Consider the following 12,009-nt stretch of genomic DNA (forward strand, 5'->3'; position numbering starts at 1 on the left):
ACCCCTTTATAGATGGGAAGACAATGTCTGAGAGAGGCCGTTGCTTTCCCAGGCCACACAGTTCGTGGTAGAGGGCCAGGGATGGAACGCAGTGTCAGGGTCTGCTTGCCTACACTAGGCCTGGGGTGTCTGTACAAGTCACTGTCAGGCGGAGTAACACAAGCTGCTACATCAAACAAATATGGAAATGTCAGTGACCTACCACAAGAAGAGTTTGTCTCTCACATCACAGCCCAATGCAGGTTGCAGTGGACAGGGGGTGGTGGGCCACTGTTCGACACAGTCAGTCTGGCCTCCAGGCTCCTCCCATTTTGTAGTTCCTTCTAAGTCCTTGCAGTTTTCTTCCTTCAGCAGGGGAGAAGTAGAGAAGGGGAGAGTAGAGAACTGTGTACAGGTTTTTATTAGCCAGGCTTCTGCCCCCATTTCGTAGATGGGACTCAATTTCACAGTCACACTTAAGGCACCAGATGCAGACCAAAGTGGTCTATGTGCCCAGCAAGAAAACAGTCACTTGCACAGGGACTAATCCATAAAATGAGGCCCATGGGCTCACGACGTTCTCTACCCCTTTCCCCCATCCCATGGGCACAATCACATCTATTAATCCTCTCTGGATGATGCAAGTCACCTTGACCTTTTTCTGTAAGAAACAGAATAATAATCTTGACCCCAAGCAATAGGCATTTCTGGTGGAAGTAGGCGGTGGGGGGAAGGGCCTTGTCCTGCTCCTCTCTCTCCATCTGCTCCACTTTCAGGTGCAGGGATCATGCAGGGGTCATAACCCACTTGTTAGGTGGTGGGAAGTGATCTGCGGACCTTGCTTGGGACCCAGGATCCCCGGTGCTCAGCACCTCTGAGAGAACGCCAACGGCTGCACAGATTCTCACCTTTGAGGCTGGGCCGCCAACTCAGAGAAGGGCTTCCATGGCCATCAGGAGATTGGAAAGAGCAGAAAAGGGTCCTATCCTGGCTCTAGGGGTGGTGCTCGATCTGACTCATTCCAGAGAGCCCCCCACTTTTCCCGCAGAGGCCACAAGTCCCCAGCTCAGCACAATCGCCTTTGTTTCCTGGATTATTCAAGATCTCCACTGTGGGAAGGGAAGTGTGTGTGTGTGTGTGTGTGTGTGTGTGTGTGTGTGTGTGTTTAAGCATGGGAAGTGATTTGTAAAACAGCCGATAGCTTTAATGACAAGCCTATTTAGCTGATAAAATTAGCCATCAGAGGAATAACTTATGTTATCCTTTTGCCATAATTTAAATTTATGGCCAACTACTAGTCATCTTCACAATGGATGGAAAGGGGCCAAGGTCGAATTCAGCTTCCCCCTGCTCCTAAATCATTAGTTTGCAACTGTCTCCTGATTTTTATTGTTACCAACAATGGTGAAACTAATGGAAATAAACATTGGATGCCATCCCAATAGCAGATAGGTTTGAAGGCAGGGCAGTCTGTGCAGACAGCACTAATAGGATGGAAGAAAATTATTGCTCTTGCATTAGATAGCATCAAGCTTCTGGCCAGAGTGTGCATTGATCAGGCCAAGGCCGTGTCAAGTGTACTCCACAAACCAGACCATTATAGGCAGAGATGTACTGGGTGTGCCAGCTCTGCCGCCCCGGGGGTCTGGCCCCACCTGGGCATGCATTAAAAGCCCAGCCCCAATGGAAGAGGCCTTGACGCACTCTGTAATGCATGCTGAGGGCTTCCCTGTGGATGCTGGCTGATCTGGTCAGGTTATCTGATAGAAATACTTAGCTAATGATGTGCATTAAGAAGGGCTGTGACTGCACTTTCATTCTCCCTGAGTCTCAGGATGGTCTTTTTTCCCCCCAGGCCAGTTTGCCAATGGAAAATTTGCTTCATTTTGTCATCAGAGCCACCATGTGCCTTTGCCCCTCGAGGCCCAAGGCCCAGGCCCATGTGAGCCCTGGAGAGCTTGGATGTTTCTTCTTAACCGGTTTCAACAGTTTGACCACAGAGTGTCTAGGTGTGCATATTTTGTATTTATCCTGCTTCAGATTCTCTGAGTTTCTTGAATTTGTGGATTTTTTTTATTATATTGGGAAAGTTCTTGACCATGATTTCTTTACTGATTGTTTTGCTTTATCCTTTCCTTCTCCTTTTGAAATTCTGCTTGCCTATGTTAGGCCTTTTGAGCATGTCTCACATCTCTCTTAGACCTATTTTGATCACTCATTCTCCCTACCCGCCCCCCACCTCCTTTTTTTTGGCCATATGTTGCAATATTTTCCTGTAGACCTGCCCTCAAGTCCAACAATCTTATCTTCTACAATGTCTGGTCTGCTCTTAAGCCCATCCAATGGAATTCTCAATTTCAGATATTGCATGTTGAACTTCTAGAAGTTCCATTTGATTCCTCTTACAAGTTCTGTTTCTCCACTGAAATGCTACATCCATTCTGTTCATCTTTCCTCCTAATTCAATATAATCATCACAGTTATTTTGAAGTCCTTATCTGCTAACTCAAATATTAGATAAGCCAGCCTTTATGAAAATTCTAAGCAGCCTCTTGACTGTTTTATGTCTTGATAATTGAACACTGGTTGTGTGTGTGTGTGTGTGTGTGTGTGTGTGTGCTTATTTGCATGAATAGTAATTCTTTTTGTGTACTACACACTGTTAATAATGTGTTTTAGAGATTCTGGATTATGTTATCTTTCTGTAAAGAGTCAGCCCTCCGGGAATGGGGCATTTCATCAGGGAGCAGGGGATGGCCCTCAAGACAGCACCAGGAGTCACCTGTCACTTGTACTTTATTCCCTCCCAGCTAGGCTCCCAGAGCCAGCACAGAGCTTGTCATAGACTCAGAGTTCAGCTAGTCCATTTGCCTTATTGAACACACAGTAAAACCAAGGTCCAAAGAGGAACAGAGACTCACCCAAAGTCAGAGTGAGGGAGGGGTGAAGGGCTGAGAATTCTGGTGCCTGCCTGAAGCCCTTGCTTTTTCCCCACTTGGAGCCTCCTGCTTTTTCCTGGCCCCTATAGCCATCAACCCCTCTGTATTCTGCTTGAGCCTAGTCTCTTCCATCTTGTCTCTAAGGGTTCGAGTTCCTTGACACAAAGTCTGTGAAGCTAGAAGCCAGAGGCCTGGATTCTGGGCCTAGCTTTGTTTCTGATGCACCCTGTTGACCTAGCTTTTCCCCTGCCCTGTCTCCCAGCACAGAGGCTTCTTCCAACCCTGGAGCCCCAGTTCACCCACTGACTAATGAGGTCCTGATATCCTAGGACCCCTGACAGCCCTTCAGTCAGCTGGGGAAGTACATGTGGCCATGTTCAGTAGAGGAGAAGCAGAAGCCAGGCTCTGAGTGTCCCAGCTGCAATACCCTGACAGCCCCCTAGAGCTGAGCTGAATTGAGCTGAGCTGAGAGCCATTTAGCTATATGCACTTCCTCTGTAGGAAGTCAGTCATTCCTCCTCAGGGCACGGGCTGAGAGCATCCAGCCACTCATACCCTCTGAAGCTTGTAAAAATATGTCCCTCTCCTTCACCCTCATTCCAATCCATGCCCATCCTGACACTTCTACCTCTTACTAGTCGCCTTAACCTCCTGTCTCCACTGTCTCCAACCTAGTCCAAATTCTGGTTATCTGGCCTAGGTTGCAGAAATAGCATCCCAGCTGGTATTCCCAGGTCCACCCTGGCCCATCTCTGTCCAGTCCTTCGCCATGCTGTCAGCACAGTCCTTCCAAAGTGCTCACCTGAGTCACCACAACACCTCCTCCCTCACCTGTCCTTCCATTCAAAAGATTTCAGTGATTTCCTGTCACTCTTTAAAGGCCGACATCCTAGAAACATCTTGCTGTAGCTAAAGGGCTCTGCCTGGTGTGGCTTCTGTTGATCTCCCCAGGCTCTCTTACCTACCAGGCCTCTGTCTTTTGGACACATCGTGACTCCCCTGCCACAAGTGCCACCCAGTGTCACCCCTTGAGACTGTCCTGGGAGATTTACTCCCCACAGTGCAGCAGACACGGTCCCCCTCACATGGGGCCACTGAGGACTCACTTCCAAGCTGAGAGACACATTTTCATTCTAAAACACGTAACAGAATTTTAACATAGCCCTCACCATGCTTTATCTGAATGAGTGAATGAATGAATGGATGAATGAATGATGAATGTCTAGGAGAACTCCCATATACTTGGGGTTCATATCTGTAGCCTAAAACTTGTTTTAATGTATGTGCCTATGTCTGCACATGTGGGCTTGGTGCTGGGCAAGCCCTGGCCTCTGGCTGTCTGGCCTGAATTCCAGCGGGACACTCATGGGCAGCTCTATATCAATTACAAGTTATCAATAATGCATCTGCTGAGAGTGGCCTAGAAGGCCATTAGCTGGGCCTACTGGCCCTGATGAGCAGCCTTGGAGAAAGTGGTCTACATATGCCCATGGGAAGTTCAGATCAGCCTGGAAAGGAGGGGCTTCCAGCCCCAGCAGAACTCAGGAAGGTTGCCTCATGGGCCCCTTGTGACCTCTGAGACCTTGCTGCCAGAGAGGTAGCTTGAACTCTCTCCCCCTGCACAGAAGACCACCATATAATAAGCCAGGGTTGCTTTCTTACCATCTACAACCAATAGCCCCATGTAAGTACTGAGTTGTTGAGGTCCAGAGCCTGAGCCTAGACTAAAAGCAGAGATAGGGCACAGTGTGTGAGCAGGTACAGGGCACAGTGTGTGAGCAGGTACAGGGCTCAGTGTGTAACCATGGTTGGGGCTCACAGTCAGAGCTTAGTGTGTGAGCAGGATCAGGGCTCAGACTATCTCAGCTTTGGGCTAAAATTGGGGCTTGGTCTGAAACCACAGAATTGAGCAGAGCTGATTAGTTTCATTCATTCATTAATTCAACAATAATTTTTGAGTGCCTTCTCTACACCAGGCAACAAAACAGTCAAGACCCCTGCTCTTACAGAGATTATATTTTATTAAGGGGGCGAAGGTGGCAGTGCTGTGCTAGAGCCCTCATCCCTGACAGCCACTTGTGTACATGTCTTCCCAATTCTCCATGACATTGTGTTGGTAGTTTGAAATTGGCTATGGTGGAGTATTTACACCACAGAGATTGGCATAAACTACCCATCAGGACTTCTTTCTTTCTTTCTTTCTTTCTTTCTTTCTTTCTTTCTTTCTTTCTTTCTTTTTCTTTTAACCATCATACCATCACTGCAGTGGGAGGGGAAAACCAAAAGATAGTCCTTAAAGAAAATGATGGAGTGACTACACATATTTGTATCACCTCCTTTCCCAAACTCCACTAAAATCATTATTTAAAAAACCATAAACACATAAGAATTAAGAAAGTGTCTCTTTAAGTCCTGTCCATAAGGACAAAGAATATAGAGACTTAAGTGGATTTGAGAAAAATAGTGGATGAGAAAGGGGTAACCGATCTAGCAGAATGGAGAATTTATAATTCAAGTGCTTGCAGAGGATAATGAGGGAAATGGGCTAATTCTGCCCTCAGAACCCTTGAGAGTTTAGGAAGAAAGGAGTAATTGGGAAGCTGACCAACGGGAGAGGGGTTGGCTAAAAGCCTGTACACACAATATTTGAGCCCCTTAGGCCCCATCCCAATCCTGAACAGCCAGGAGACCACACACCCACATCCTACAAGAATCATAGAGGTTTTTCCTCTGGAGAAACTGAACCAGAGGGCTCTGCAGGTGGTCCCTGGGTTAGGCAAGGGTCAGAGAAGGGGTACCAGGCTGAAAACGAGGATTAAGTGATAATCCTTCCGTATAATGATGGGACCCTCTGCCCCATTCCCTTGCCCTGCTCCCAGCACAGAGGCTGCCAGAGGCTGATGAGCTCTCTGAAAAACTGAGTGGTCCCAGAGACAAAACCTGTGGACACTGACATTGGGAGGTTGTCCCGACGTCAGTCTCCTACTTGACCACCCTAATGTTAACGAATGCTTTAATTGTGCATTTCATTTACACCAAAAGAAATAATAAAATATTAAAATAGATTATAAAATATCAGAAGGTGATAAGTCCAATGCAGAGAATTCAAACAGGCTGGCATGACAAAGTACCTGGGTGGCTGCCTCAGGTGGGGGGGAGGGGGTTGGGTCTGAGCAGGGGAGCTGACTATGTGATCTGTGAGCAAACGGCACAGCTGGGGAAGTGGCCTTCAGATCAACACATGCTTGGTGTGTTTAAGGAACTACAAGAAGCCCTGCATCACAGGGAGAGGTAAAGAGAGAAAAGATGAGGCGAAGTAGGCCAGATAGACAGGGCCAGATCATGCACCTGCTTTGTAAGCCAAGGGTAAGGAGTTGAGTTTCCTCCCAGTTGAGATTTGTAGACAAGATGGTGACATTATGTGATCTAGGTTTGGGAGAATCTCTCTGGCTTCTTCTGGAGAATATATGGCAAAAGACTGTAGAAGTTGCAGTTGCCCGGGTGAGGGCTGGCAGTGGAGGTGGTGGGGGGTGGGGCAGGCAGGCTTGGCGTAGCACTTGGAGGTGGAGCTGGACTTGGGGACAGATTGCATGGTGGGGGAGGGAAGGCAAGGAAACAAAGGAGGTGATTCATTTTTGGCTCCAGCTAAGATGAAACCACCTGAGGAGTGATTTTCAGATGCAGTGAAGAGTCCTATTCTGACCAAGTTGAGTTGGTGATTCCTGTGACCCAGTTCCATGTTGTTGTCGGGTAGGAGTTGGAGGTGTGAGGCTAACATTACAGGGAGGGGTCAGAGCAGGACACTGAGCATCATGGGCAAGTAGGTAATCTTCTAGGTAGGGAGACCAGGCACTGGGCTTCCCTGGGACTGCCCTCCTCCACCACCACTTGTTTCAGGCTTTGAGAGTTTGTCTGGAGGTTGTGCAGAAGTGATGCAATGTGTTCTTGGGACACTAGGTGGCAGTGAAGGCTCTCCTTGTAGCTGAGCCCACAGCCAGGCCCTTCAACGACAGACGTCAACTTTGTCTTCGCACAGATGGCCCAGAAAGGCCCGAGGATGAACAGCCATTTCAGCCACAAACCCAAGAAGCATCTGGGTTTGTTGGCTTTGCCCAACAACAACAAAAAATAATTAACCAAAATCAAAATGTGTGCAGCTTTTTTCAAAGCCCTTATTTAGTACCCAAGTCCTCAGAGAGATCTAGGGTGTGAGAACCCCTGTTATACAGATAAGGGAACCCAGCCACATGGTCAGGAAGCTACAGAGCCTGGACTAGGGCCCAACCCTTTCTGAACACCTCCTAAAAGAGGAAAGTGGGTGTTGCTGGAAGACAAATGGACAGTCGACAGCCCAGCAAGCAGGTGATGATCCCTGACATCAGGATGGGCTCCCACGGCTGGTTAGGCTGGCCCTGGATGTTGCCAGGTATCCTGTCTTACATTCATCATCAGTAGAAGACACCTGAATTAAGGCACACCTGGATCTCACATTTAGGCAAGTAACTAGAACAAGATTCAAACCCGTGTTTTTCGCCTCTCCTTCAGTGCTCTTCCCACAGACCACAGCTGTGTTTCCCCTAATGGCCATCTTGTCTTCACAATGGGGCCAGACTACACAGTATCCCAGAAATGACACACAGGAACGCACTTTATTACTTGGATAAGACTCCATAAACGTTAAAGGCTCTAGCGACTGGTGTCGTTGGAGATTTGTAAGGAAGGCCCCACCCACCCCTCAGGACTCTCAGCGCCCCTGGCCCCGCCCCCCCTCGCGCAGCCCACCGCCCACGGCCCCTCTCCTCTTGCAGTTTGAGATCCGGCAGCTGCGGGCGCACCTGGCTCAGCAGGACCTGGACCTGGCTGCCGAGCGCGAGGCGGCGCTGCAGGCCCCTCACGTGCTCAGCCAGCCGCGCAGCCGCTACAAGGTGGTGGAGGCCGGCACGTGGGCGGAGGAGACGGCCGCCGAGAGCGTCGTGGAGGAGCTGCAGCCCTCGCAAGGTGAGCCCGCCGGCGGCCCGCCCCCACCCAGGCCTCTGCGCCCAAGATCCTGAGGGCGGGCGAGCCTCCTTGCGGGACTGGTGGGAGGAGGGGCTCACCTCAGGAGGGGGTGCCCCCGGGACGACCTTTCCTAGCCCTGGAGCAAGCGTTTAGTCAGGCTGCCTTGCCCCAACCACAAAGTCATCTCAGTGACTTGCACCCATTCTATGCCTGTGGGCCGCTGGCGCGCTTTGCATGCATTATTATCTCCCCATCCCTCACTGCATTAGAAGTATGACTTACCTATTTTACGGATGAAATAAAAGTTGTACAAAGGCGCATCACTAATAAATGGCGGAGCTAGGCTTCAAACCAGAGACTTGAGACTTTCCTTCTGGACTACCCTGCCCGCAGGGGCCAGATAGTCAGTCCACCCTTAGGGCCAGTACAGCCCAGAACCTAAGTCTTGGAGGTGGTAACAAATTGGTGGGCAGAAGAGATTAGTGGAGATGGGAGCATGGGGCATGAGTACTGTATAGATGGCCAGCTGTGTTATCTTGAACAGGGAACTTCCTCCTTCTGAGCCTTGGTTGTGCTAGCTGGCAAATGGGAACGGTGCTGAGCTTTCCTCACAGTGTTGTTGTGAGGCTCAGGGAAGTGGGTGCAAGTGGCCTCCAGAGCTGCAGAACAGTCCTGCAAATGTCAGATGGTATTGCCTGGTGACACAGCCCTGTCAAGTTTGGACCTTCGCAGGATTTGGGGAGTCTGTGTTCAAATGGACCCAAGTCAGGGATCTACCTCAGCTCAGGGGGCTGGGGAGCCAGGTAGGAGGATGAGAGCCCACGTTAGGGCCCCAAGGGGATCCTAGGAGCTCTCAACACAGACTTCCCTCCCTTTTTTGTGTTCCTGTCTGAGTCCTCCCTGCCCTAACTTGTACCTGAAAATGTTATCACTAAAGTGATGGGTAAGGGGTTACGTCACTTTATCAAAAAATTCTTTTAAATATTGACCTCCCCTAATAATTCAGGATACATTTTCAAGTTTACATTTTTTACCTGAAGGTAAGGGAATTAAAAGTTCATCAAATCGCCCCTTCCCCGGAGGGAGGTTTTTACAGTGTGATCTCATTTCATCCTCACGTCACCTTTCTCTCATATGGAGGAGAAAACTCAGACCCAGAGAAGTTGAAAGAATTTCAGGGTAGAGACACCTGTGTGGCTCAGTCAGTTAAGTGTCTGACTCTTGATTTTGGCTCAGGTCATGATCTCAGGGTTCATGAGATCGAGCCCTGAATTGGGCTTCATGCTAACAGTGCAGAGCCTGCTTGGGATTCCCTCTCTCTCTCTCTCTCTCTCTCTCTCTCTCTCTCTCTCTCCCCCCTCTCCCCCTCCCCTGCTGTGTCTCTCTCAAAATAAACAAACAAACATTAAAAAAAAAAAAAGAATTTCACAGAATTACACACTGGAAATGATGGTGCTGAGCTTAGAACCCAGGCTGTGGGGCCCTAAGCCCCAGCTTGACCTCGGGCCCACTTCACCTTGGCTTGCCAGGTTCCCCTTGCCAGGACAGCCCAGCAGAGCTGCGTGGGTTGGGAGGCAGGAGGCCAGAGCCTTGGGCTCCACTACTCCCCAGCTCTGTGACTTGAGGCTTCAGTGTTCCCTTCTATAAAGTGCCTCATAGCTCCAGCTCTGCCTGCCTCACAGGTAGCATGAGGAGCTGGTGGATGTGAGAAAGCTCTGGAGGCTGTAAGTCACTGTGGACAGGTTTTGTGGAGTGGGATGATTGCTGTTATGATCTTTTAGAGAGAACTTCGGATCTTAGAACTGTAGAAGTTGGGGGCTGGGAGGGACTTCTCTGAGGGAGGGATAGACCTTCAGCTGATGTGTTCATCCCATCTAAAACTCTTGCCAAGAGGCTCCCTGGCCTCAGCTTACCTTCTTTAACAACAGGTGCTCCTGAACTCCCAGGGAAGCCCACACCAACCCAACTTTGAATGGCTCTGTTTATTAGAAAAGAATTCTTCGTTCTGGGCTGAGGTCTGCCCCCCAGCACCTGTCTTTCCTACTTGGCTGCAGCTCTTCTGCATTGGTTTGGTGGATGCCCTCCCGGCTGAGGCACCTTTCATTTTATTTTTTTTATTGAAGTCTGTTTGACATACAGTGTTATACTGAGGTGTCATTTCAAAGACTGGCCTCTGAGTGTTTTCTCCTGCGGGGACTGTCACTGCATTCCCACAGCCAACCCTCAGGAGAGAAGCTCTCCATGTTCTTGCTGTATCATCTCTCCTTGAACATTCCAGTGTTTTGGTTCCTCTTAGAGTGACATCTAGAACAGAACACAGTTCTTGGGGAGCTGCAAGACCAGGGTGGAGTGCTAAGGGGCCACCCCTGCTTTTTTGTTCTGAACCGACAACCCTTAGATGTGGCTGCCTGGCCTGAGCTCACAGCTGACCCGGCCCCCCACCCCGTGTTCCCTGGGAGGCCCCCCCATCCCCGTTCCCTGCTCCCATTCCACTGTGTAGCACTTTACATCCATCTGTGTTGGGCTGTAGCTTCTTTGATTCCTGACTTAACACGTTGGCTGATGGCTGCTTGGGCTGCAGTAATGGTGATGAAGCACAGCAAACTGCTTAACGGTCGGTTTACTGTCTCAGGGCTCTCGAGGCTGACGTCTGATATCAAGGTCTTGGCAGGTTGGTTCCTCCTGAGGGCTGTGAGGGTCTCTCCCCTAGCTTCTGGTGGCTTGCTCATAATGCTTGGTGTTCCTTGGCTTCCTCTTCACCTGGCATTCTCCCTGTGTGTGTGTCTGTGTTCACATTTCCTTTTTTATAAGGACCCAAGTCATACTGGGTTGGGGACCCACCCTACTCCAGTATGGCATCACCTTAATTAGTGACTTCTGCTTCAGCCTCATTTTCAAATGAGACCCCATTCTGAGGTACTGGGGGTTAGGGCAATGTATGAATTTGGGGGAGACACAACGATTCACCCTCTAACAGGTGGCATACAGACCTTTAATGATCTCGCTTGCCCAGCCTCAACTCCTCCCACTGTCTTCACCTTCACTGTGGGCAAGGGAAACATCTTTTAGCTCTGTGTTCTATGCAGCGGTAGGTCTTGGAACTTTTCCACATGCTGATCACTGGCGGGCCAGGCCTGCCTGCCAAACTTCTCTTCCTCCTTAGAACCCATCTCCAGGTGAGCTCCCAGCCACCACTCTCTCCCCTCTAGACTTCCGTGAACTCCCATGAGGCCCCAATCAACTGTGCCGTGTTGCTGTGACCATTTATGTGTGTGTTCCCCCCAAGACTTGTTTATCTCCAGAGCCCACCCAGGCCTGGCCCTCAGCAGGCTCCCTGTAGTGCTTGTTGTGTGAAATGTAATGTGCAAGTCTGTAACTGATCAAAGAACAAAAGAGGGCTTGTGGATGTCACTTGTGCTAATGTGGGTCCTTACAGTGCTCTGAGCTCAGGGGCCATCTGGCAGCAGTGCACTCCAGAAACCCCTCTTGACCTTCAGCTCCCTAGGCTGGTGTTTGTGGAATCCAGAATAAAAGAATATAAGAATATTCTTTTTGCAAGTTCTTCTAGAAGTCAGCAGCTTTTGCCTGCTTGTCTTGCTTCCCAAGGACAGGAGCTTCACAGTCTCCAGCTCATCCCAGGGTCTTCCTCATTGATAAAGCAGAATGAGTCAGAGGAGCAGCTGCTGGGCAGCCAGCCTCCTTCCTCTGCCCACAGTGGTGCTCACAGCCCATCTCGAGGCTGCAGCTCACCTGGGGCTTAGGCCTGCCTGATTCTGTTGTCTCTTCACATGTGCTCACCTATAAACATCTGAGCTCAGGTGAGCACCTCCAAACAGCCACACATTCTATAGCACCTCTCTATCATCAGGATCCTTAGCTCTCGTGATAACAGCATGGCCATTATTGTCCCTGAGCCAGTGACCTCCAGACCCTCAACACCTGATGCCACATTTGGGCCCACAGGGAGTCAAGATCTGGGTTTGGAGAGTCTACAAACAAACCAAGCCTTTGAAATAATCCTACACGTTCTAGGAGTCCTTGCCTCTCCATCCTGCTCCCTCTCTCTGCTGTCCCCATAGTGAACAACTTCCAG

At 49.7% G+C, this 12,009-nt stretch overlaps 1 protein-coding gene across 1 annotated transcript in view; it reads left to right on the plus strand.

Moving 5' to 3' along the window:
• Positions 1 to 12,009, plus strand: part of TMEM266 (transmembrane protein 266) — a 125,467-nt gene that overhangs the window by 101,755 nt on the left and 11,703 nt on the right. The window contains exon 9 of the mRNA XM_043554931.1: positions 7,727 to 7,916. Within this exon, the coding sequence (XP_043410866.1) occupies positions 7,727 to 7,916 (190 nt within the window). The remainder of the gene's footprint in view (positions 1 to 7,726; positions 7,917 to 12,009) is intronic.

Source organism: Prionailurus bengalensis, chromosome B3, assembly GCF_016509475.1.
Source record: "Prionailurus bengalensis isolate Pbe53 chromosome B3, Fcat_Pben_1.1_paternal_pri, whole genome shotgun sequence".
Classification (NCBI taxonomy): domain Eukaryota; kingdom Metazoa; phylum Chordata; class Mammalia; order Carnivora; family Felidae; genus Prionailurus; species Prionailurus bengalensis.